Here is a 22,910-nt window from a genome sequence, read left to right on the forward strand (position 1 = left end):
GAAATGTCAACTTTCCTGCTCCTCTCATGCTGCCCGGCCTGCTGTGTTCCTCTAGCTCCACGCTGTGTTATCTCTGAGTCCAGCATCTACACTTCTTACTGTCTCAGTTCGAGTTTCAGCAGCTCCTTTGTTTTCTAGGGTGCAGCCTGTTCCAACAGGAATGTTGTCTGACCGGTTTAGTTTCTGGTTCAGTCTCGGTCCCTCCAGCGCAGGGAGCAGCAGAGAGTCCAAAACCCCGTCCACCCCACCACCACCTGGGGTTAGTCAGGTCAGACTGTCCCGAGCAGCACCCTGACGCCCCCCCCAAGCTCCCTTCACCCTCACACCAAACACCAACCCCCCACACACACTGTCCTCCCCCCTCACACTCTCTTCAACCTCTCATACACCCCCCTCCATCTGACCCACCCTCATGGACCCTCCCCCTTCCACTCCCTTCCCCCTCACACACATCCCACTACCCTCATACTCCCTCTCACACTGACTGCCCCTTCACTGCACGCTCCATTCCCTCTAGCCTACACTGACAGTCCCACATACACCCCAACCCCTCCCCACTACATGCACCCCTCCCTCATATTGACACCACCTCCCTCACCCTCCTGTCCCCCTCAGTCTGACCCTCCTCTTCACTGTCCCTCTCCCCACATACAATGTCTCCCTCTCTCAACCCAGGCACTGACCTTCCCCTGCCCAGCCCCTCTGGCTCTGACACACCCTGTCTCTGTCCCTCCCACAATAGCTGGGCCCTAAACCCCCACCTTTCTGACTGGTTGTGAGTGAGTCTGTGCTAAGTTAATGCTGCACCTTAAATTATCCTCCACTCAATTAAACTAAACCAAACTCAGCTAAATCAACAAAAGGTGCTGCTCTGAGGAAAGGTCAAATTGGATTCAAAGCGTTAACTCTTCTTTCTCCATAGATGCTGACAGACTCACTGAGTTTCTCCAGCAATGTTTCACCTTTCTTAAAGCACACTGTGCTGTTTTCCTGCTGGAATTGTCACATCTTTGGCTGTAGTTTCCTGGGAATTAATTTTCAATTCACAGAGGCTCCTGGATGATGGTGGAGAGAGTTACTGATTTCTCCAGGTCACGGAGTGGTGTCACTCTGAGCTGCACTGAGGAATGGGAGGGAGGGAACTGCATTCTCATCCCACTCTGAGTGGTGAGCCACCTGAAGGTGCTGTAAGGATCAAGAATCTCTGGAATGTTGCTGATTGTGAGAACCTCACCTTTTAGCGTCACTGGCACATTGCAAAGGGCAGCATTCACATGCGATTGCAAAACATTGACATTTTCATGGCTCTGGGGGAATGAGGTGTGTGACTGCAGTTTGACTGAGGGGAGGCTGCAGGTGCTAGGAAATACCAGCGAGCATTTCAGGGAGAGAGAGAGTGGGATAAGTGAGTCCCTGAGTCATGTCAGTGTTTGATGGGCGGTTGGGAAAGTGACTGAAGTAAGGGGAGATTGAAGGAACAAGCAGGAATTTGGGATTCAATCACTGAGGAAGATAGCAGCAAACCAGATCAGGTGAGCTGAATGGCCTGTTGTGTAATTTCAGTGTAATTCAGAGTCAGGAAGAGAGGGATTGAATAAAAACATAAGGCAGAGAGAAAGAGAGACAATACAGAAAGACCCTGACTGAAATGAGCAGACAGATACACAGCAGGTGACGAACCTGGGTTTGAATCAGAATCTGTGCACACAACAGCACGGGGATGTTCAGAGCTTCCTGTAAATACCATCACCATCTGAGCTGCGATCACTTGCAGACAACAGCTTACAGGAGTTTTCAATGGCTTTAGGGTGGGGCAGGAACCTTTCAAATCTCCCACAGACTTGGGCATGAATATAGAGACAATAACATCCCCGTGTGAGCATGCTTACAAGCATATGTGTGTGGTGTGTGCATTTCGGGGCGAGTGTGTGTTTATGTGCGTGTCAAGTTTTTCAAAATTCATCTGTGAGGTGTGGGCATGACTAGGCTAGCACTTTGTATCCATCCCGAGGTGCCCCTCGACAGGGTGGTGGTGAGCTGCCTTCTTGAACTGTTGCTAAAGGGTTACCTTACAGAAGCTTATAAAACCATGAGGGGCGTGGATAGGGTGAATAGACAAGGTCTTTTCCCTGGAGTGGGGCAGTCCGAAGCCAGAGGGCCATAGGTTTAAGGTGAGAGGGGAAAGGTTTAAGAGGGATCTAAGGGGCAACTTTTTCACACAGAGGGTGGTGCGTGTATGGAATGAGCTGCCAGAGGAAGTGGTGGAGGCTGGTACAATTACAACATGTAAAAGGCATCTGGATGGGTACATGGATAGGAAAGGTTTAGAGGGACATGGGCCAAATGCTGGCAAATGGGGCTAGATTTATTTAGGATATCTGGTCAGTATGGACAGGTTGGACTGAAGGGTCTATTTCTGAATTGTACAACTCAATGACTCTATGATTCTTCCATCATTGAGGATGGGGATATTTGTGGAGCCTCCTCCAGTGAGTTGTTTAATTGCCCACCACCATTCACCATCGGATGTGGCAGGACTGCAGAGCTTAGATCTGATCCGTTGGTTGTGGGATCACTTAGCCCTGTGTATTCCTTGCTGCTTCCACTGTTTGGGGTGCAAGTAGACCTGTTTGTTGGCTTCACCAGATTGATGCCTCATCTTCAAGTAAGCCTGGTGCTGCTCCTGGTATGCCCTCCTGCACACTCCATTGAACCAGAGTTGATCCCCTGTATTGATATTAATGGTTGATTGGGGGATGTGCCAGGCCATGAGGTTACAGATTGTATCGTAGTACAGTTCTGCTGCTGTCATTGCTTGTGGATGCCCAGTCTTGAGTTGCCAGATCAATGTGAATGTGGGACTTTGTCTTCTCCACAAGGACTGTGCGATGGTCATTCTTACTGATACTGTCATAGACAGATGCAACTGCAGCTGGCTGCTCCCGGCTGTATACAACTGTGCCACACCGTCTGCAGGGTCTGTTCATATGTATGGGACAGGACATATCCAGGGATGGTTATGGTGGTATCTGGGACATTGTCTGTAAGGTACGATTCTGTGAGTATGACTGTGCTAGGCTGTTGCTTGACTAGTCTGTGAGACAGCTCTCCCAATTTTGGCACAAACCCCCAGATGTTAGTGAGGAGGACTCTGCAGGGTTGACAGGGTTGTTTCTGCCATTGTCTTTTCTGATGCCTAGGTCGATGCCAGGTGACCGTCCAGTTTCACTTCCTTGAGACTTTGTAGTGATTGGTACAACTGAGTGGCTTGCTAGACCTCTCTGATGAAGGGCCTAGGCTGACATGTCACCTTTTGTGCTCCTAAGATGCTGCTTGGCCTGCTGTGTTCATCCAGCTCCACACTTTGTTATCTTGGATTCTCCAGCATCTGCAGTTCCCATTATCACGGCTTGCTAGACCATTTCAGAGGGTGGCTGAGAGTCAACGACATTGCTGTGGGTCTGGAGTCACATGTGGACAACTTCAGAATGGCATATTTCCCTCCCTGAAGGACGTCAGTGAACCAGATGAATTCTTCCAACAATTGACAATGATTTCATGGCCATCAGTAATTTCTCAATTCCAGATTATTTTTTATTGAATTCAAATTCCACCATCTGCTGTGATGGGATTCGAACTCACATCTGGAAAACCTTAGCTGAGGTCTCTGAATGAATAGTTTAGTGATAATACGAGTAGGGCATCGCCTCTCCATCATGTGTGCCTTGTGTTGTGGGTGTGTATCATGTCTACATGTCACATGTACACGCTGTGTGTGGACTGTGTGTGGTGTGTAAGTGTGTCGTCTGTGCACATTGTGTTGATCATATGTGTGTTTTATACATGTATGTTATTTGCGTCATGTTTATTGTGTTACTGTGTGCATCATTTAAGCATTGTGTTCACCTTGTGTGTGTCAGGCCAGGAACAGCTCTGTAACTGTAATGCTACTGAGGTTGAATAGCCTGAACATGCTGGGAGCTTGTGAATAGCCATTTGGGTGAAGCAGTGGAGGGGATTTGGAACCTTGATGGATTTTCCTGCTTCCTGCTGAGATTTAACACACGACAGAGTCAAACCTCCCAATGTGCATATTGGGGGAGAATATCAAACAAAATTTCACAACAAAACACATGCCAGCCAATGAAGGAGTTTTAAAATCTAGTCCATGTGGAACGGAAGAAAACAGGGAAGTCAATTAGCACACAAACTCCCACAAACAAGATTGTGATAATGAGTAGATTGTCTGTTTTAGAAAACAGTGGTTATAGCATAATGCTTCTCCAGCGCACAGCGGAGAATTCCTCAACTCACCTCCAGTGAATCCCACAGGATATTCTACATGGAGAGATGTGCAACAACACACAGCAAGAGATTGATTTGAAGGAGATTCTGAAAGTGGAGAGAGAGAGAGATCTGCAGATAGATACTGATGCAGTGAAATCCAGAACTTGGAGCCTCAGCAGCTGAAGTTAAGACCCACCATTGAGGGAGTGAGGGATTTGCAGAGGGGCATGACAGATTTCAGTTTCATACAAGAAGTACAATATTGAGGGAGCGCCGCACTGTCGGAGGGTCAGTGCTGCGGGAGCGCCGCACTGTCGGAGGGTCAGTGCTGAGGGAGCGCCGCACTGTCGGAGGGTCAGTGCTGAGGGAGCGCCGCACTGTGGGAGGGTCAGTGCTGAGGGAGCGCCGCACTGTGGGAGGGTCAGTGCTGAGTGAGCGCCGCACTGTCGGAGGGTCAGTGCTGAGTGAGCGCCGCACTGTCGGAGGGTCAGTGCTGAGGGAGCGCTGCTCTGTCGGAGGCTCAGTGCTGAGGGAGCGCTGCACTGTTGGTGTTGCTTTTCTCATCAGAAGTTAGATCGAGTTCTTGTTTTGCTGTAGCTTGTCAGTTCTCTCAGCCCAAACATGAACTCTGTTCCTCTCTCTACAGACAGTGCCCAACCTGATGATTTTCTCCAGCAGTTTCTGATTTCCAGCATCCGAAGCTCTTGAATTTTAGCCAGTTTTGAGAAGATTTGTAGCTCAGGTTGAGGTTCTGATGTGAGTTTGCTCGTTGAGCTGGAAGGTTAGTTTTCAGACGTTTCGTCACCATTCTAGGTAACACCATCAGTGAGCCCCCGACGAACCAGATAAATAGAAAGCGGTACATAACACCAGCGCTTCGTCGGAGGCTCACTGATGATGTTACCTAGAATGGTGACGAAACATCTGAAAACTAACCTTCCAGCTCAGCGACCAAACTCACATCCAGAGCTCTTGAATTTTATTGTGGTGCTTTTGGAGAGTGTTTGCAAATTCACTGCCTTGTTAATAACATTGTAGCATCGATTCTAACGCTACGTTTTCGCTGTGAAACAGTTTGGAGACCTCCTGAGGATGTGAATGGTGCTAGGTAAATGGAAGTATTTCCTGTGCCAGCTACTGCGGTGTTGTCGAAGTGTGTGGAATGACAGTGTTAGGTAAGGCATGGCCCTGGGGCTGGGTGTATAATCAACAGGAAGATACGCAGGAGATGAACTGCTCCAGTTCAACCTGCTTGTCCGGTTTGACCAGCCTGCTGATTGGCTGCCACTGGGGAGGGAGCTGCTGCCTTGGGCTGGCTTTGCTCACTGTGTGTAGGAAGCAGGTGCTGTGAGACGGTCAGTGTCCCTCCTCAGAAAGCCCCTCGAACTGACCCTCACCATGAAGATCCTCATCGTGCTGGCCCTCAGCTTCTTCGCACATGCTGGATGTAAGTTCACTGATAGTAAAGTTTTCTCTCTCTCTCTCTCTCTGTGTTTGTTCCAATGCCTCTCATCCTGCCCCTGCCTTTGTCTCACACTTTTCTCGATTTGTCTGTATCCTTTCTTTCTGGATCTCCCTCTCTTTCTCCCTCTCTCGCGGTCTTCTCTCGTTCTCCATTCTCTTTCTCATTCAGAAGTAATTTTTATTGATCTTGTTTATCGTTCCTGGTTATTACAATCGCATTCTCCTCATATTTGTTCACAAATTTGTTTGGTTTTGCGTCACTTTTGTGAAAGACATATTTTTAAGTCATTGCTTTAATAATTCCCATCTTTCCTCTCTGTCTGTGTCCCCCTTGCCACTTGCTTTCTAACTATGCCTCTTCCCCCCCCCCCCACCATCGTCACTCACGTCTCTTCCCTGCACATGCACTCCCCACCCATTCTTCCTCATCTCCCCCCTAACCCCTGTCTGCCCCTCCCAATGTTCCTTGGTCTGTCACCCCTCCCCCTCTCCCTCGCTCCCTTCCCTCCTTCCCCTCCCTCTATCCCCATCTCCCCCTTCCCTCTCTCCCTCCCCCTCACCCTCTCTCCCTCCCTCCCCCTCACCCTCTCCCCCTCACCCTCTCTCCCTCCCCCCCTCTCCCTCCCCCCCCTCTCCCTCCCCCCCCCCCTCCCCCCCCTCTCCCTCCCTCCCCCCCCTCTCCCTCCCTCCCCCCCCCTCTCTCCCTCCCCCCCCTCTCTCCCTCCCTCCCCTCTCTCCCTCCCTCCCCCTCACCCTCTCTCTCCCCCTCTCTCCCTCCCTCTCTCTCCCTCCCTTCCTCTCTTTCCCTTCCCTCTCGCTCCTCCCCCTCCCCTCTCTGGCTCTCTCCCCTCTGCCTCTCCCCCTTCCCTCTCTTCCCCTCCCTCTCCCCCTTCCCTCTCTTCCCCTCCCTCTCCCCCTTCTCTCTCTTCCCCTCCCTCTCTTCTCCACTCCCTCCCTCCCCCCTCCCTCTCCCCTACTCTTCCCTCCCTCTCCCCTTGCCCCATCACCTCCCTCTATCCCCCATCTCCCCCTCGCTCTGTCTCTCCCTGTTCCCTCTCTCCCAGTTCTCTCTCTCTCTCCCCCCCTCCCCCTCCCCTCTCTCCCCCCTCCCCCTCCCCTCTCTCCCCCCCCTCCCCCTCCCCTCTCTCCCCCCCCTCCCCCTCCCCTCTCTCCCCCCCCTCCCCCTCCCCTCTCTCCCCCCCCTCCCCCTCCCCTCTCTCCCCCCTCTGTCTCTCCCTTCCCTCTACTCTGCCCCGTCCTTGTAATGGGGAGAACCACAGGTTTGGATGAAGAATGGAGTCTGAGCGCCCTCTGCTGACTGCTTAGTAATAGCAGCCACACGGGCCTCACACACTATCCCACAGTGTCCTGACCGTCATTTCTCCCTCTGACCAACATCCCCAAAACAAATCATCAGATTGCTGTTTGCAGGATCTTGCTGTGTCAAAACGAGCTGCTACTTTTCTTACATTATGTCAGTGTTGCTGGGCCCAGCATTTATCGCCCTATCCCTAGTTGCCCTTGAGAAGGTGGGGGTGAGCTGCCTTCCTGAACCGCTGCATCCCTCCTGCTGTGGGTTGGCCCACAATGCCATTAGGGAGGGAATTCCAGGATTTTGACCCAGCGACAGTGAAGGAATGGCGATATATTTCCAAGTCAGGATGGTGAATAGCTTGGAAGAGAACCTGCGGGGGGTGGTGTTCCCATGTATCTGCTGCCCTTGTCCTTCCAGATGGAAGCGGTCGTGGGTTTGGAACATGCTGTCTGAGGATCTTTGGTGAATTTCTGCAGTGCATCTTGTAGATGGTACACACTGCTCCTACTGAGTGTCAGTGGTGTAGGATCACCCTCAATGTTATCACGAAGGAAGTTGCAGGACACTGTTGAAGGACAGCAGTTCAAAAATCATCCTTTGGTTATAATGTTTTTTAGGACATCGTGGAACTCTGTACAAATGCAAATTCCTTAAAATTAGTAGCTTCCAGCTGCTTTTTACCTGCCCTACCGCAAGAGAGAACTAAAAGATTAGAGATTACCAGGGGTTATCAGGGATTACCAGGGATTTTAATTAACCCCTCAAACTAGTCTAATCGTTGCTTTTATAGCAGCTGGTTGATGGGTGAGTTCTCTGTAATGCTGCGCTGTAAACTGGGTCAGCTCCTTGGACACTGGAGGCCAGGGGTTCAAGCCCCACTTGCTCCAGAGACTGTGGTAATATCTCTGAGCAGGTAAAATAGAAAATATCCAGCATTGTCCAATTCATTTTTATTCTGACGAAACCCTTGAATAGGACAGAGGTGAACTGGCTCAGGAACCACATTCAAATGGAGATTTTTGAAGTGTTGTTGGGGTAGATGGACTTGGCTGGTGTGAGGCGGTGGGGGTGTTTGTGGTTAAGGGTCAGATCAATGGGGAAGAACCTTCACACACTTGCCTCCGTCAGGCAATGAACTGCATGTAGAGAGGGAATGGCACCTGAATGTTTTAATCCTGAGATTTTTGATGGGGAAGGGGTTTGAAGCGACAGAATCAATCAATCTCTAATATGAAACAGCCTCTGTGTAACCGACTGTTATAGAAAAGATCAAGCCTTTCACATCACTGGCAAGGTCCAAATCTTTGGTCATTTCTGATCGCCCTTAAACTGAGTGGCTCCATTGGCCACTGCAGGGGGCAGTTATGAGTCAACCACATTGTTGTGGGTCTGGGGTCACACGTAGGCCAGACCAGGTAAGGATGGCAGACTTCCTTCCCTGAAGGACTTGGTGAGCTAATGAGTTTTAACAATACTTGATACGAGCCTCAACGTTGCCATGCCTGGGGCCACATTTATCATTTAATTAAATGCACATTCCTCCAGCTGCTGTGGTGGGGTTTGAACGTGTGACTCCCCACCCAAGCTCTGGATTACTCGGTCTGTGACTTTGGAAGAGCACTGTCATTGCACCTTCTGGAAAGTTTGAAACTGATAGTGCAGGGTCAGGAGATGTTCAAGACCTAGTGAGTACAGAATGACATGTCTCTGTAGGCAGCGCCAGTTGTGGATGTGACACGGGGCCTCATCATACAAGGTGTTGACAACCCCTCCATGCATTTCACAAAGAAATTAAATCATTTCAGAAGATTTTGTCGCAAACCTTTCCACAAGCTGGTCCTGGAGCAATAGAATGAGATGTGCCCAAGGAGCAAGAGTTTTGTTCAGTAGTTTTGAAACTTTCTTTCCTTTGTTGTATTAACAGCCTTTAATATTTCTTTGGTGAATGAGGCTGACAGTGGCATTGTTAGGAGTATCCGTTCGACGTCAGCCATTGTGGCCCTACCTGCGTGTAGATTCTCGAGGCAGAGAGTGACGGTCAATGTTACAAACAGTACAGGAGGCCCAGGTATGTCTAATCCCTGCTCAGTCCTCCAAGTACATTTCATGGTGTGTGTTCCTTCGCTCTCCCGCACAAACCATTTGTTTACATTCTCCTGCAGGGCCAGAACAGGAAAGTTTTGTGAGGCCAATCTGTCGATTCAGACGAGGACTGGTCAGCATTGTGTCTACCATTAACGGTGCTCGACAAACATTTGACTTGGGTTACAGACTGAAAAATCTCAAAGCCGACACAGAATACAGGTAAGTATCAGAATCCACAGTGTTGACACAGTGGCCTGCCTGAGACAGAGCCTGCAGGATTACGCAGGACAGACTATTAGAAACAGGCCCAAAAACAGAGTTACTGGAAAAGCTCAGCAGGTCTGGCAGCATCTGTGAAGGAAAAAAACAGAGTTAACGTTTCGGGTCTGGTGACCCTTCCTCAGAACAGATCAGTTAAAGTTGCTGCCAGACCTGCTGAGCTTTTCCAGCAACTTTGTTTTTGTTCCTGATTTTCAGCATCCGCAGTTCTTTCAGTGTTTATGTTGTATCGGAAAAAGGCCATTCAGCCCACACCCACTCTTCTACCAAACCCCACCCCCACCCCGCCTCACCTTCTGCTGTTTCTTTAAATTCATTCACAGGATGTGAGCGACACTAGCTACAGCCCATCCCTCATTTCCCAGAGGGTAGCTAAGAGTCTGGGAGTGGGACTGGAGTCACATGTAGGCCAGTAGTTTCCTTCCCTAAAGGGCATTAGTGAACCGGATGGCATCATATGGCAATGGTCACCATTAGATTCCTAATTCCAGATTTTTCCTGGATTTAAATTCCGGCATTTGCCATGATTTGAGTTGAACGTGGTTCCCTGGAACACTCTCTGGGCTTTTGTCTGACAGGCTAAGGACGATACATGAGGCCATTGCCCGCCCCTGTCCGGTGTTTCCCCCCAAAATACATCGAATCACATGCTTAACCACATCTTGTGCTAGTGCTTCCCACACTCCGGCCTTTCTCTTCTGGGAAAGGTTTTTTTTTCTGGATTTCTGGGGATAACTATCTTATATTGACAGCCTTTAGTTATGCTTTTCACCATCAAGCAGAATCATTTTCTCTCTGTCTCCATGAAATCAAAATCTTTCATCATTTTAAAGACCACATTCAGATTGTTCCTTGAGATGTAAACCTTCTGTTTCAAACATTTTTCAGTCATTTCCATCTGGGACACATCAGAAGTTGGTTTAAAATTTTCTGACTCTACTCCCCTTCACCACCTCCTTCTGCTCTCGGCCTCCCTCATTACTCCATATCTTACACTCACCTCTCCCCACAAACCCCTCCAACTTTTATTATCCCCATATCATTGGCTACTGCGTGTCCAGAAACATTCCCCCTCTCTCTCTGTCTCTCTCATTCTGTCTCACTCTCTCTCGCTCCCTCTCTCTCTGTTTTCTCTCTCTCACTTTCCCTTCCTCTTTCTCTGTCTCCCTCTCTTTATTTCCCTCTCGCTCCTTCTCTCTCTGTCTCTCTCACTTTCCCTTCCTCTTTCTCTGTCTCCCTCTCTTTATTTCCCTCTCGCTCCTTCTCTCTCTGTCTCTCTCACTTTCCCTTCCTCTTTCTCTGTCTCCCTCTCTTTATTTCCCTCTCGCTCCTTCTCTCTCTGTCTCTCTCACTTTCCCTTCCTCTTTCTCTGCCTCCCTCTCTTTATTTCCCTCTCGCTCCTTCTCTCTCTGTCTCTCTCACTTTCCCTTCCTCTTTCTCTGTCTCCCTCTCTTTATTTCCCTCTCGCTCCTTCTCTCTCTGTCTCTCTCACTTTCCCTTCCTCTTTCTCTGCCTCCCTCTCTTTATTTCCCTCTCGCTCCTTCTCTCTCTGTCTCTCTCACTTTCCCTTCCTCTTTCTCTGTCTCCCTCTCTTTATTTCCCTCTCGCTCCTTCTCTCTCTGTCTCTCTCACTTTCCCTTCCTCTTTCTCTGTCTCCCTCTCTTTATTTCCCTCTCCTTCCTTCTCTCTCACTGTCTTTGCTCTTTCTCTGTTTCTCTGTATCTCTCTCTCTCTCTGTGCTCCCTCTCGCTCTGCCTCACTCTGTTCTCTCTCGGTCTTGTTATAATTGTGGACAATGCCACCAAGTTTATGTTATGAGCTGGTGAGAGACCAATAACTTTTGAAAGTAGACAGAAGGTAAATGTCGGGGGAATTAATGGGAGAACAAAGACTCAAGATTCCACAACTTTGAACAAACAACAATAAACTGTTTTGTACAAAGTTTGCACTGTAATACAATCCATAATTAATAAATATATCTTTTTTTATTCAGTTATGGAAAGTGGGTGTTGCTGGCTGGGCCCCGGCATTTATCGCCCTGTCCCTAGTTGCCCCTTGAGAAGGTGGGGGTGAGCTGCCTTCCCGAACCGTCACAGTATTTGGGATCAACGTAGACTCACAATGCAGTTAGGGAGGGAATTCCTGATTTTGACCCAGCGACACTGAAGGAACGGTGATATATTTCCAAGTCAGGATGGTGAATCACTAGGAGGGGAACTTGTGGGGGGTGGTGTTCCCATGTATCTGCTGCCCCTGTCCTTCTAGATGGCAATGTCTTCTATTTTAACACTCAACCGACCGGAGTGAAGTCTGAGTAAAAACTGTGATCAAACACCCCGCAGAACACATTAAATAACCAAGACACATCCCACTGGTTTCTCAGTAAACCTGCCAGATATTAATGATACAGTGTTTCATCAAATCCCATTGAAACTTCACAAGGGAATACAATCTTTTACTGTTGATGACTTGGGTTTGAAATTCCACAAAGAAATTCTATCATGGACTCCCTTTACCACTACTCCTGGTTTGATTGGTTCCCCTCCCTTCCTAGGATTCTGTCCCTCTGGACTTTGGAAACTGCTCTCCAGCAATTACTCACAGGCACTGTCCCAGGTTTACACAGATAGCTAGCTTCACCAAACTAGCACTTCCTCAGATTTTCCTGGAATTCTACTCTTGGTCAGTTGTGCCAAGTGACACCTAGAACTCCTTCAAGCATCGATATACCACATAACTATCCATCTAGTACCAGAGTGTGTAGCATAATGAGTTAGTGCATTCAGCTAATAACTGGAAGGTCAGTGGATCGAGACCACCCAGGGATGATGGAACTGTAGGTCAGTAGTTAGCCCTGCTGCCTCACTGCCAGTGACCTGGGTTCAATTCCACCCTCAGATGACTGTCTGAGTGGGTATCCTCCGGGTGCTCTCGTTTGCTCCAACAGTCCAAAGATGTGCGGATTAGTTGGATTGGCCATGGGGAAGGCAGGGTTACAGGGATAGGGTCATGGGGTGGGTCTGGGTTGGATGCTCAGTGAGAACTTGATGTGCTGAATGGCCTGCTTCCACACTATAGGGATTCTATGAACTATTCCTGAGTCCTCTTTCAGAGCTCCAAGACTTGGAACCGGTGGAGTTCAGTGTCTACTCAGCCAAACAGCAAATTGGCTCAATATGGGATTTTGCTTCTTTCACACAAACTGCCTACAACTCTGCACTTCAGTGACCCTTGAGCTATTTTGAATGATCTATTGAAAATATTGCAACATGCCCCACCCTTGTTCCTCGGCAGAAAAAAAGCAGAGTTAACATTTTGACTCAGGTACGAACGAGTTCTGAAAGATAGTCATACCAGACCCAAAACATTAACTCTGCTTTTTCTCTCCACAGATTCTGAGTGACCTGCTGAGTTTCTCCAGAATCCTATGCTTTTGTTTCAGATCTAAGGAATACTGTTACAGGCAAATTCTGCAGCATCCACAGTTCTTTCAGTTTTTACTGTTATAATCATGGTGAACTGATTCCTTTCCTAATCCCATTAGTCCACTGGTCAAAAGAACATTTTAGTGTGACAAGGTTGGTGGCATGGTCCATCATGTAGGTGCTCGACTCTGCATTAGGTTCAGTACAAGGACCAAGTCGGTCAAGAAAGAAGTTTATCATAGAACTAGTTTATTACAAATAAAGCTTATTCAACAAAGGGACAAAGATTTTGACAAACAATTTGAAGTTACAAATAAATATGTCATTACCTTCTCTAAAATTAAAACTACAAGCCTGAGGATAAACAGGGAAACTGAAAATGCTGCAAAATGTTAATGCAAAAGTACTTTGGTCAGGCCACTGTTAAACTCGGGAGAAAGGGAGAAATCATGATTGTCTTAAAAGGAGCTCGATACCGGAGGTAATTGTACAAACACAAGCTGTTGGCACTGAGGCATTTCCTGGAGCACTAGTAGCCAGTTGAATTCCCTTTGCAGAAGGCAATGAGGTAAATTCTGAAATCGTCTTCAGGAACCCCCCCATAAGTGGGAAAGATGAGCTCTAGTGGGGTTTGAACTCACACACTTTTCTGACAGAAGTTGCAAAGAAAGAAAGAGGCATCAAAGGATTGCTGCTCCTCAGGTGAGTCAGCTCAAAAATCTCTGTCTGTGTTCAAAATGCAATTAGTTTGATCTGGCCACAAATAAGAGCATGTCAGTGCGCCCAAACAATCCTATAGACTGGCACACACCCTCTCTGAACCACTGCTCCTTGTTGGTTCAAAGTAATTGTTTTTGTTCTATCTATCACTATCTCTCTGTCTCTTTGTCTGTCTGTCTCTCTCTGACTGTCCATCTCTCCCTCACTGACAGTCCGTCTCACCCTCTCTGACAGTCCGCCTCTCCCTCTCTGACAGTCCGCCTCTCCCTCTCTGACAGTCCGCCTCTCCCTCTCTGACAGTCCACCTCTCCCTCTCTGACAGTCCACCTCTCCCTCTCTGACTGTTCTTCTCTCCCTCTCTGACAGTCCACCTCTCCCTCTCTGACTGTCCGCCTCTCCCTCTCTGACAGTCCGTCTCTCCCTCTCTGACAGTCCGCCTCTCCCTCACTGACAGTCCGCCTCTCCCTCTCTGACTGTCCGCCTCTCCCTCTCTGACTGTCCGCCTCTCCCTCTCTGACTGTCCGCCTCTCCCTCTCTGACTGTCCGCCTCTCCCTCTCTGACAGTCCGCCTCTCCCTCTCTGACAGTCCGCCTCTCCCTCTCTGACAGTCCGCCTCTCCCTCTCTGACAGTCCACCTCTCCCTCTCTGACTGTCCGTCTCTCCCTCTCTGACTGTCCGCCTCTCCCTCTCTGACAGTCCACCTCTCCCTCTCTGACAGTCCACCTCTCCCTCTCTGACAGTCCACCTCTCCCTCTCTGACTGTCCATCTCTCCCTCACTGACAGTCCGCCTCTCCCTCTCTGACTGTCCATCTCTCCCTCTCTGACAGTCCGTCTCTCCCTCTCTGACAGTCCGCCTCTCCCTCACTGACAGTCCGCCTCTCCCTCACTGACAGTCCGCCTCTCCCTCTCTGACTGTCCGCCTCTCCCTCTCTGACTGTCCGCCTCTCCCTCTCTGACAGTCCGCCTCTCCCTCTCTGACAGTCCGCCTCTCCCTCTCTGACAGTCCGCCTCTCCCTCTCTGACTGTCCGCCTCTCCCTCTCTGACTGTCCGCCTCTCCCTCTCTGACTGTCCGCCTCTCCCTCTCTGACTGTCCGCCTCTCCCTCTCTGACTGTCCGCCTCTCCCTCTCTGACTGTCCGCCTCTCCCTCTCTGACTGTCCGCCTCTCCCTCTCTGACAGTCCGTCTCTCCCTCTCTGACTGTCCGTCTCTCCCTCTCTGACTGTCCGTCTCTCTCTCCCTCTGACTGTCTGTCTCTCTCTCTCCCTCTCTGCTTCTCCATCTTGGACGGTCCCCGCCTCTCTCTGTCGTTGCCTCTGTCACACTCTCTTTCCCTGTCTTTCCCTCTTTCTGCTTTTCTCTTTATCTTTCTGTCGCTCTCTCTTTCTCTCTCTCTCTCTGTCTCTCTCCCTGTGTTTTCTCTGTCTCACTCTCACAGGCCGGCTGGGTTTAACCTGTCCTGTGTTCTGTTTTTCTGCGCAGAGTGGTTTATCAGATTGATGGTGAGGAAAGCAACCCCCTCAGCTTCAGGACCACCTCACGTGAGTATTCCTGTCCATTTGCACCTTGCTTTGGACACAGTACATGACACTGGAGAGCAGCAATGCAGTTCACCCACTTCCTCACCCCAGGCCTGTCCATGTGTCCCCAGACACAGGATGCTATTTGAATATGGTGGGCTTCACATCCCGAGAGCCAGGACGGAGTGCTGAGGCTGTGTCTGACATTCCTGTTCACTCACCCACGCTCCATAATCTGCACAAAGTCAGACCTCAGACCGTCCCCTCACACTGCACCCCCTCCCCAGCTTTAGTGAACAGCTGCATATGGGTGGGTGCTGGGATCGGGCTGTGTAAGGTTCCAGCTGGTAGATGCAGTTCCTGAGTCCTGGGTGGGAGGGGGTGCCATGGGTCAGCTTTCCTCGTTTGGACCGGTATACATTATACAAATTGTTCATGATGGGGCTCTTGATTGCTGCAGCCTGTCTGAGCGTTTGATGGGGTCAGGATTAACTCACTCAGATGCCCCCATCCCACACCCTCAACCACCATCCCTATCACCGTCCCTCCCCTCTATCCCATCGCCACGGTCCCTACTCCCCCACCCACCTGCGTCTTCGCCACAGCTTCTCACATTCCGACTGGGAACCAATTCTGAGAATCCCAGGTCAATGTTGCTGCAAAGTGCAAGGGGAAATTTCCAAATGCCGGGGGCCTGACCCCTCAGTTTGACTGGAATGAACAGATTTCTGCCTGTCACACTTAACCCACCTCCCCTGCTCCTTGTACAGAACGTGCACAGAAAAACAAATGTGTAACACCCTTCGGGTTGGAGTGTGTAAGGGATGTGTGCAGGAAGTGTGAATAGTGAGTGTGTGAGGGATGTGTGGAGGGATTGTGAACAATGAGTGCGTGAGGGATGTGTGGAGGGAGTGTGCACAGTGAGTGTTTGAGGGACGTGGAGGGAGCGTGAACAGTGAATGTGTAAGAGTTGTGAGGAGGGAGTGTGAACAGTGAGCGTGTAAGGGATGTGTGTAGGGAGTGTGAGCAGTGAGCGTGTAAGTGATGTGTGCAGGAAATGTGAACAGTGAGTGTGTAAGGGTTGTGTGGAGGGAGTGTGAACAGTGAGTGTGTAATAGATGTGTGACAGGAGTGTGTAAGGTGTGTGAGGAGGGAGTGTGAGCGGTGAATGTGTAAAAGGTAGGGAGTGTTAGCAGTGAGTGTGTACAAGGCATGAGGAGGGAGTGTGAACAATGAATGTGTAAGGTGCGTGAGGAGGTAGTGTGAATGGTGAGTGTGTAAGGTGCGTGAGGAGGGAGTGTGAACAGTGAGTGTGTATGAGGTGTGTGAGGAGGGAGTGTGAATGGTGAGTGTGTAAGGTGCATGAGGAGGGAGTGTGAGCAGTGAGTGTGTAAGGTGCGTGAGGAGGGAGTGTGAGCAGTGAGTGTGTAAGGTGCATGAGGAGGGAGTGTGAATGGTGAGTGTGTAAGGTGTGTGAGGAGGGAGTGTGAGCAGTGAGTGTGTACGAGGTGTGTGAGGAGGGTGTGTGAATGGTGAGTGTGTAAGGTGCGTGAGGAGGGAGTGTGAATGGTGAGTGTGTAAGGTGCGTGAGGAGGGAGTGTGAGTAGTGAGTGTGTAAGGTGTGAGGAGGGAGTGTGAATGGTGAGTGTGTAAGGTGCGTGAGGAGGGAGTGTGAGCGGTGAGTGTGTAAGGTGTGTGAGGAGGGTGTGTGAGTAGTGAGTGTGTAAGGTGCGTGAGGAGGGAGTGTGAATGGTGAGTGTGTAAGGTGCGTGAGGAGGGAGTGTGAGTAGTGAGTGTGTAAGGTGCGTGAGGAGGGAGTGTGAATGGTGAGTGTGTACAAGGTGTGTGAGGAGGGAGTGTGAGCGGTGAGTGTGTACAAGGTGTGTGAGGAGGGAGTGTGAGCAGTGAGTGTGTACGAGGTGTGTGAGGAGGGAGTGTGAGCGGTGAGTGTGTACGAGGTGTGTGAGGAGGGAGTGTGAGCGGTGAGTGTGTACGAGGTGTGTGAGGAGGGAGTGTGAGCGGTGAGTGTGTACGAGGTGTGTGAGGAGGGAGTGTGAGCGGTGAGTGTGTACGAGGTGTGTGAGGAGGGAGTGTGAGCGGTGAGTGTGTACGAGGTGTGTGCAGGGAATGTGGATGGCCGATGTTGTGAAGAACAGGCTGTTGTTAATTTGCTGACACTTTATTTGCCAGCGACGGATCTGAATGACATTGACGCTGGTTTCTCGGGCCGGAGCGGGGCTATGGTGGTCATCACTGTGCTACTGGTTATTGCTATGGCAATGCTCATCGTCCTACTGATCGTTTCTATCATGGTCCGAAGTTAAGCTATGGCCTTGAAGAAGGAACAAATACAATCAGTAACATATCAATGTTCTCCTTATTAATTGTGCATTTTATAATTGTGCTCTGCACTTTCAAATGTTATGTATTTAATTTGTAATTCAGAGGGGAAGTTACTAATTGTGAATGGAATATTTCTATACCGTGTTTTAATTTTAAAGCAGTAAGAATTTTATTTTTCTGCTCTGTGGGGGTCTTTCTTAGGTCCTTTAACCCTCCATCATTTCTGAAATGATCCTCCAGGCTAGACTTGATTCCTGCCTGGATCTCTTGGTTCTGATCGATCTGTCCATGGGGCACAGGTGCCTGGGGGTGAACCCGCTCAGACTGTGGGGCCCTGGGGAAGTGGAAATGATGGTTCTGTGCCTCCATCGAACCTGATTAAAACACTGCACACTACATTGTACTCTTAATTTGTATTTAAAATATATATTTATAATCCAGCCTCATTCAAGGCACTCAGATAAACCAGGGAGCGAGTTCTATGGGTTTGGTGTGTGTCTGTGTGTGTGTCCGTGTGTGTGTGTCTGTGTGTCTGTGTGAGTGAGTGTGTCTGTGTGTATGGCCGTGTGTGTGTGTGTGTGTTGGACTCTGTCTCTGTGTGTGTCCATGTCTGTGTGTGTGTGAGTGTGTGCTTTTTGCTATGAGTGTGGATGAGTGACTTTTTGTGAATGACATGTTTTGGCGTTTCCCTCTGGTGTTGGTGTGAGTGTAAGATTAGTGAGTGTGATCAAGTCATGTGCACAATTAGGTATGAAAGTTAAAGCTGGGTGCCTTGTGCCGGAGAACTAGTATCAACTGAATCCATATGGCAACAGGAGATGCTTCAGATCAATCTGAGCACATGTGCTGCTGGAATGTGCCACAGTGCTGGGATACGGTGGGAGCAGGAGGCTGTGAGTTTGACATTCTCAGCTCTCAGGGACTTCTCTGATACTATTTTGTTTAAATGTAAATGACTTTTATTGAAAAATAAATCAAAGACCGTATGTAGTACTCGATGACACTGTGTCCGATGGTGTGGGGCACTAGCTAATCTGTGCTCACCGTACTTGATTGATTAAGCCTGAGAGTGGACTCAGAACAAAGTTAACAGACGCCACAAAAATTCTAGAAGCTGACCCTGGGCTGATCATTGGGTACAGACATTTTGTGATTACCAAGATATTTTAAAACTCTTGTAAATAAACCTGTTGCGCACATAAAAACTCACATTTTCTCTGCATTGATCAGTGATCTACAAAACTTAGCTGTACATTAGGAATGATATGTCTCGAAGCATAGTTACAAATATTTACAAGTCAAAAAATGAGGATTCTGTTTTAATGAAGCAGTGCAACGGGTATTTGTGCAAATGGATGTGTGCAGATGTAGGAAGCACTAATTGGTGATGTGTTGGTGTTGGCAAACAGGACCATAAAATGTGTTATGACACATGGTCAGCACATCAGCAAACCTTTTAGAGATACACTCATCATATCACCGGAGGGTCTCATAGTTCATCTTACATCATACCCCTTGAAGCAAGACATTCTGTTGGTCTGCTTGTAAAATGATGGCTTAATATTAGCCCATTCAGCGATGTGCCGACAGAATGTGTAATGTTGATGATGAATGTAATGGTTACTGTAATAAATATCTGAAATAAAATGAAGAACTGTAGATGATAGAAATCTGAAACATAAAGAGAAACTCAGCAGGTTTGGCAGCTTCTGTGGAGAGAAAGCAGAGTTAGTGCTTCAGGTCCAGTGACCCCTCTTCAGAACAGATGCTGCCAGACCCATTGAGTTTCTCCAGTCGCTTTTGTTTTTGTCTCAGATCTGTAGCATCCACCATTCTTTATTTGATTTTCACACTTTTTGAAAACATCTTCCACAATTTAACAAAGTCCTAAAGTTTTACAACTGATGAAGTGTTTCTGACGTGTAATCACTGTTGTAACAGGAGAGACTGTGCTTTGTCTGCCCCGGTGGGGGGGGGGGGTGGTTTAAATCAGCCCCCTGTCCTCCATCACCCACCGCCCCGTCACCCTGCTTCCCCGTCAGCCTACTCCTTCCCCGTTACCTCTCCCCCCACCCCGTCACCCCCCTCCTTCCCTGTTACCTCTCCCCCCACCCCGTCACCCCCCTCCTTCCCTGTTACCTCTCCCCCCACCCCGTCACCCCCTCCCCCATTACCTCACCCCCACCCCGTCACCCCCCTCCCCCATTACCTCACCCCCACCCCGTCACCCCCTCTTTCCCCATTATCCCTCCCCCACCCCCACCCTGTCTTGCCCTCCTTCCCTGTTACCCCTCCCCCCAGCCTGTGGTGGTGGGGAGGGTGAGGGGGGTTTACCGATTCCCACTTTGCCCCCTTGTGGTTTGGATGAGTCAGTAATCCCCCTGTCCAGATGTTGGATTTGTGAAATGCTGAATGAAGTGTGTGCGCTGTTCGACTGGGGGAGTCCTCACCAGCTCCCGGGGATGATCTCCCTGCAGAGTCTGGGGAATAATCACCACATTCTCCCGTCACCTCCCTGACCACTCTCCAACTCCTGCAAAATACTCAGAGGTTTAAAATAACAGCGAGTAATGTACAGGGTTGCTGACTCAGAACCGAGGATCTTCCTGCTGCAATTTCTGGGGTAGTACAGACTCCCCTCGGCAGCTTCCTCCCCACCTCTCCGCAAAGCTCGAGGGGCGGTCTCTCACCTTCATTTAGATACTACAACTGTCCAGGCACAAGGTCTGTCCAGAAGCATTTCTTAGACACTCTTGAAACTATTTACACCAGAAGGAGACCATCATTTAGTTTTCTCTCTCTCTCTCTCTCTCTCTGTGACTCTCTTACCCTCTGCCCCGTGACCAAGTTTGTTTCTCTGTCCTCCTATATTTGTTAAGAATTCCTACCCTTTGTGTTGACCTGTTCCTGCTGTTCCTGATGTCTCGAAGTAGACTGGGATCTTCACCCGCCCTGGTTTGCTCTAACCGTCTCCCTTCGGTGTTCCCCTTCACTGCCTGGGAGCTCCTCATCCAGACTCAGCCAGAAAACAGGTGGGAGAGGGGCTGGACCCTCTATATCAGAGTACCCTGACCTCTGAGTGACCACTTACCAACCCTGGAGTAGTGTCTCACACCAGAGACCATTTGGCCCTTTGAGCCTGTTCTGTCCATCAATATGACCCGGCAGACACCCCTGTCTCAAAGCTATTTCCCCACTCAACCGCCTTGTTTGTCCATTCCACATGAGTTAGTCCTGAGAGCAGGCCATGGGGGTGGTCAATTCTCAATCTTTTTAAAGAAATAACTGCATAGCAACCTTCATAACCCTGGAATCTCTGGAAGCTCTTTCCATCCAATGAAATACTTTTGATGTGAAGTCACTGTTGTGCTAAAGGAAACTCTGCAGCCAATTAGTGCGCAGTAAGGTGCCACCAATAACAGCAAAATAAAATCCCAATGATCAGTTTTTGTGAAATTATTCTAGGCTTGGATCTTGATGAGGACTCTGGGAAAATCACCACTGATCTCCTTCGATATGGTAGCTGTGGGATCTTTTAATTCCACCTGAGAGAGAGAGAGAGAGAGATACGGGATCTTGGTTTAACACAGCTTCCCAAATGTTTTCCCACTGATTTTAATTGTTGAAAATTGGTAAAGCCCAGGATGAGGAAGGGCAGGGGGCTCAAAGTGTTTGGGGGGATTTGTAGCTCGGGTTGTGGGTGAGCATGTAGTCTCGCTTGCCGAAACAGGCTGTTTGGTTGCAGATGTGTTGTCAGTGCCTCTCCAGTGAAGTGTTGCTGTTCTGTCTGATGAAGGGTCTAGTCCCAAAACGTCAGCTTTTGTGCTCCTGAGATGCTGCTTGGCCTGCTGTGTTCATCCAGCCTCACACCTTGTTATCTCGGTGCTCCGTCCCGCTTGTTATTTATTTGCCTCGGTTTGCTTGGGAGGGGGTTTGGTGGGGGGGTGGTCTTCCGGCTCTGTTTTTCAGTGGTTGGTACATCAGCTCAATGTGTTGAACTGGACCCAATATACAAGACACTGAGGGTTAGAACTGGAAGTAATGCCAATCACCCCAGCAAACCGAGGCAAATAAATAACTAGGCCCGAAACGTCAGCTTTTGTGCTCCTGAGATGCTGCTGGGCCTGCTGTGTTCATCCAGCCTCACATTTTATTATCGCAAATAAATAACAAGTAGGACTGAACACTGACGCTTCACGGGAGGCGCGCGGTTGATCTTACCCAACATGGTGACCAAACACAGCAGCTCGGTGAGCATGTCTACACGCTCAGGGCAGAGGGTTCTGAAGACCCTGTTGGGTGTTGGCTGTAAGGGCTGTGTATGTCTGGGTAGTAAACCCTCTGGCCCAAGCTCAGCGTATTCTCACCACTCACCACAACACATGATCGGGGATTTTGTGATCACCCTAATGGGAGATGGTGGGACCTGGATGTGGGCCCTCTGTCTAGGAAGTAAGGACACTACCACAGTGCCGTAAGATCCCATTGACAGCTCGTGCTCACAGTACCACATCCATTAGGACCGTGTACGGTGAATCCTCATTAAATCAATCAGAGCAATGATCTAAACAACTGATCAGGTTCCTGAAAGAACAACCAATCAGGATGGTGTAGATCAGGCACAGAAATAAAACATTTGGGAAGGACATGTGGATTCCAGCCAGCCTGTCACGGAATCTTGTCATGAGTCCCACAGATCTCACAGTCCTAAATGATTGGTGTTTGAAGCCAATGGGATTGGCCACTGAGCAGTGACTTCAGGGTTGAGGATCCCCTGGGTGATTCGCTCAATCACAAGATGGCTGCCATGACAGTGCCAGTCCCTCGAAGTCTCACCTCTCAGACTGTGCCATTCTTTCAGTTGTATTCGACAATTACTGACTACTGAGTCTGATTGTCCTCCAGGGAAACTCCACGTCACTGCTCATGGGCTTTGAGTCTCTTTGTGTGTGGCTGATGAACCCGATCCTAGAGCCACATCTCCCACCACACATCTGGCAAAAGGACATAGGTCGAGAGGTTGTGTCTCCCTCATCAACAGTGTGGCACTCCCTCAGCACTGACCCTCCGACAGTGCGGCGCCTTCTCAGCACTAACCCTCCGACAGTGCGGCACTCTGTCAGCACTAACCCTCCGACAGTGCGGCACTCTGTCAGCACTAACCCTCCGACAGTGCGGCACTCCCTCAGTACTGACCCTCTGACAGTGCGGCACTCTCTCAGCACTGACCCTCCGACTGTGCGGCGCTCTCTCAGTGCTGAGCCTCTGACAGTGCGGCGCTCCCTCAATACTGACCCTCCAACAGCACAGATCTCTCTCATTTTTGAAAGTCTAATGTGAATTTTGTATTCACGAATTGTCCTGGATTGAAAGCCGAACGTAAAGTGTTGGAAAAGAGGCAGGAAGCTACCCACCTCAATGTGGCCCTCAGAGAGCGGAATGAACCCATGATCCTGTTCTCAGTTGAATCTTT

The 22,910-nt window shown here is 49.4% G+C and overlaps 1 protein-coding gene across 1 annotated transcript; it reads left to right on the plus strand.

Moving 5' to 3' along the window:
• The first annotated feature begins 5,579 nt into the window (after positions 1-5,579).
• On the plus strand, positions 5,580-18,430 carry LOC125466857 (uroplakin-2-like). The gene is made up of 5 exons (XM_059639019.1): positions 5,580-5,734; positions 8,991-9,134; positions 9,229-9,370; positions 15,057-15,115; positions 17,285-18,430. The coding sequence occupies exons 1-5, from the start codon at positions 5,686-5,688 to the stop codon at positions 17,416-17,418; spliced, it is 528 nt and encodes a 175-aa protein (XP_059495002.1). The 5' UTR covers positions 5,580-5,685; the 3' UTR covers positions 17,419-18,430.
• The last annotated feature ends 4,480 nt before the right edge of the window (positions 18,431-22,910 follow it).

This window comes from Stegostoma tigrinum, chromosome 32 (assembly GCF_030684315.1).
Source record: "Stegostoma tigrinum isolate sSteTig4 chromosome 32, sSteTig4.hap1, whole genome shotgun sequence".
In the NCBI taxonomy this organism is placed as follows: domain Eukaryota; kingdom Metazoa; phylum Chordata; class Chondrichthyes; order Orectolobiformes; family Stegostomatidae; genus Stegostoma; species Stegostoma tigrinum.

What these genes read in the sequence shown, in the direction of transcription:
- LOC125466857 (XM_059639019.1), top strand. Translation starts at nt 5,686, where the DNA reads ATGAAGATCCTCATCGTGCTGGCCCTCAGCTTCTTCGCACATGCTGGA. An exon ending in AAAGCCGACACAGAATACAG is followed by an intron (nt 9,371 to 15,056) that starts GTAAGTATCAGA and finishes TTTTCTGCGCAG; the next exon opens with AGTGGTTTATCAGATTGATG. An exon ending in CAGCTTCAGGACCACCTCAC is followed by an intron (nt 15,116 to 17,284) that starts GTGAGTATTCCT and finishes TTTATTTGCCAG; the next exon opens with CGACGGATCTGAATGACATT.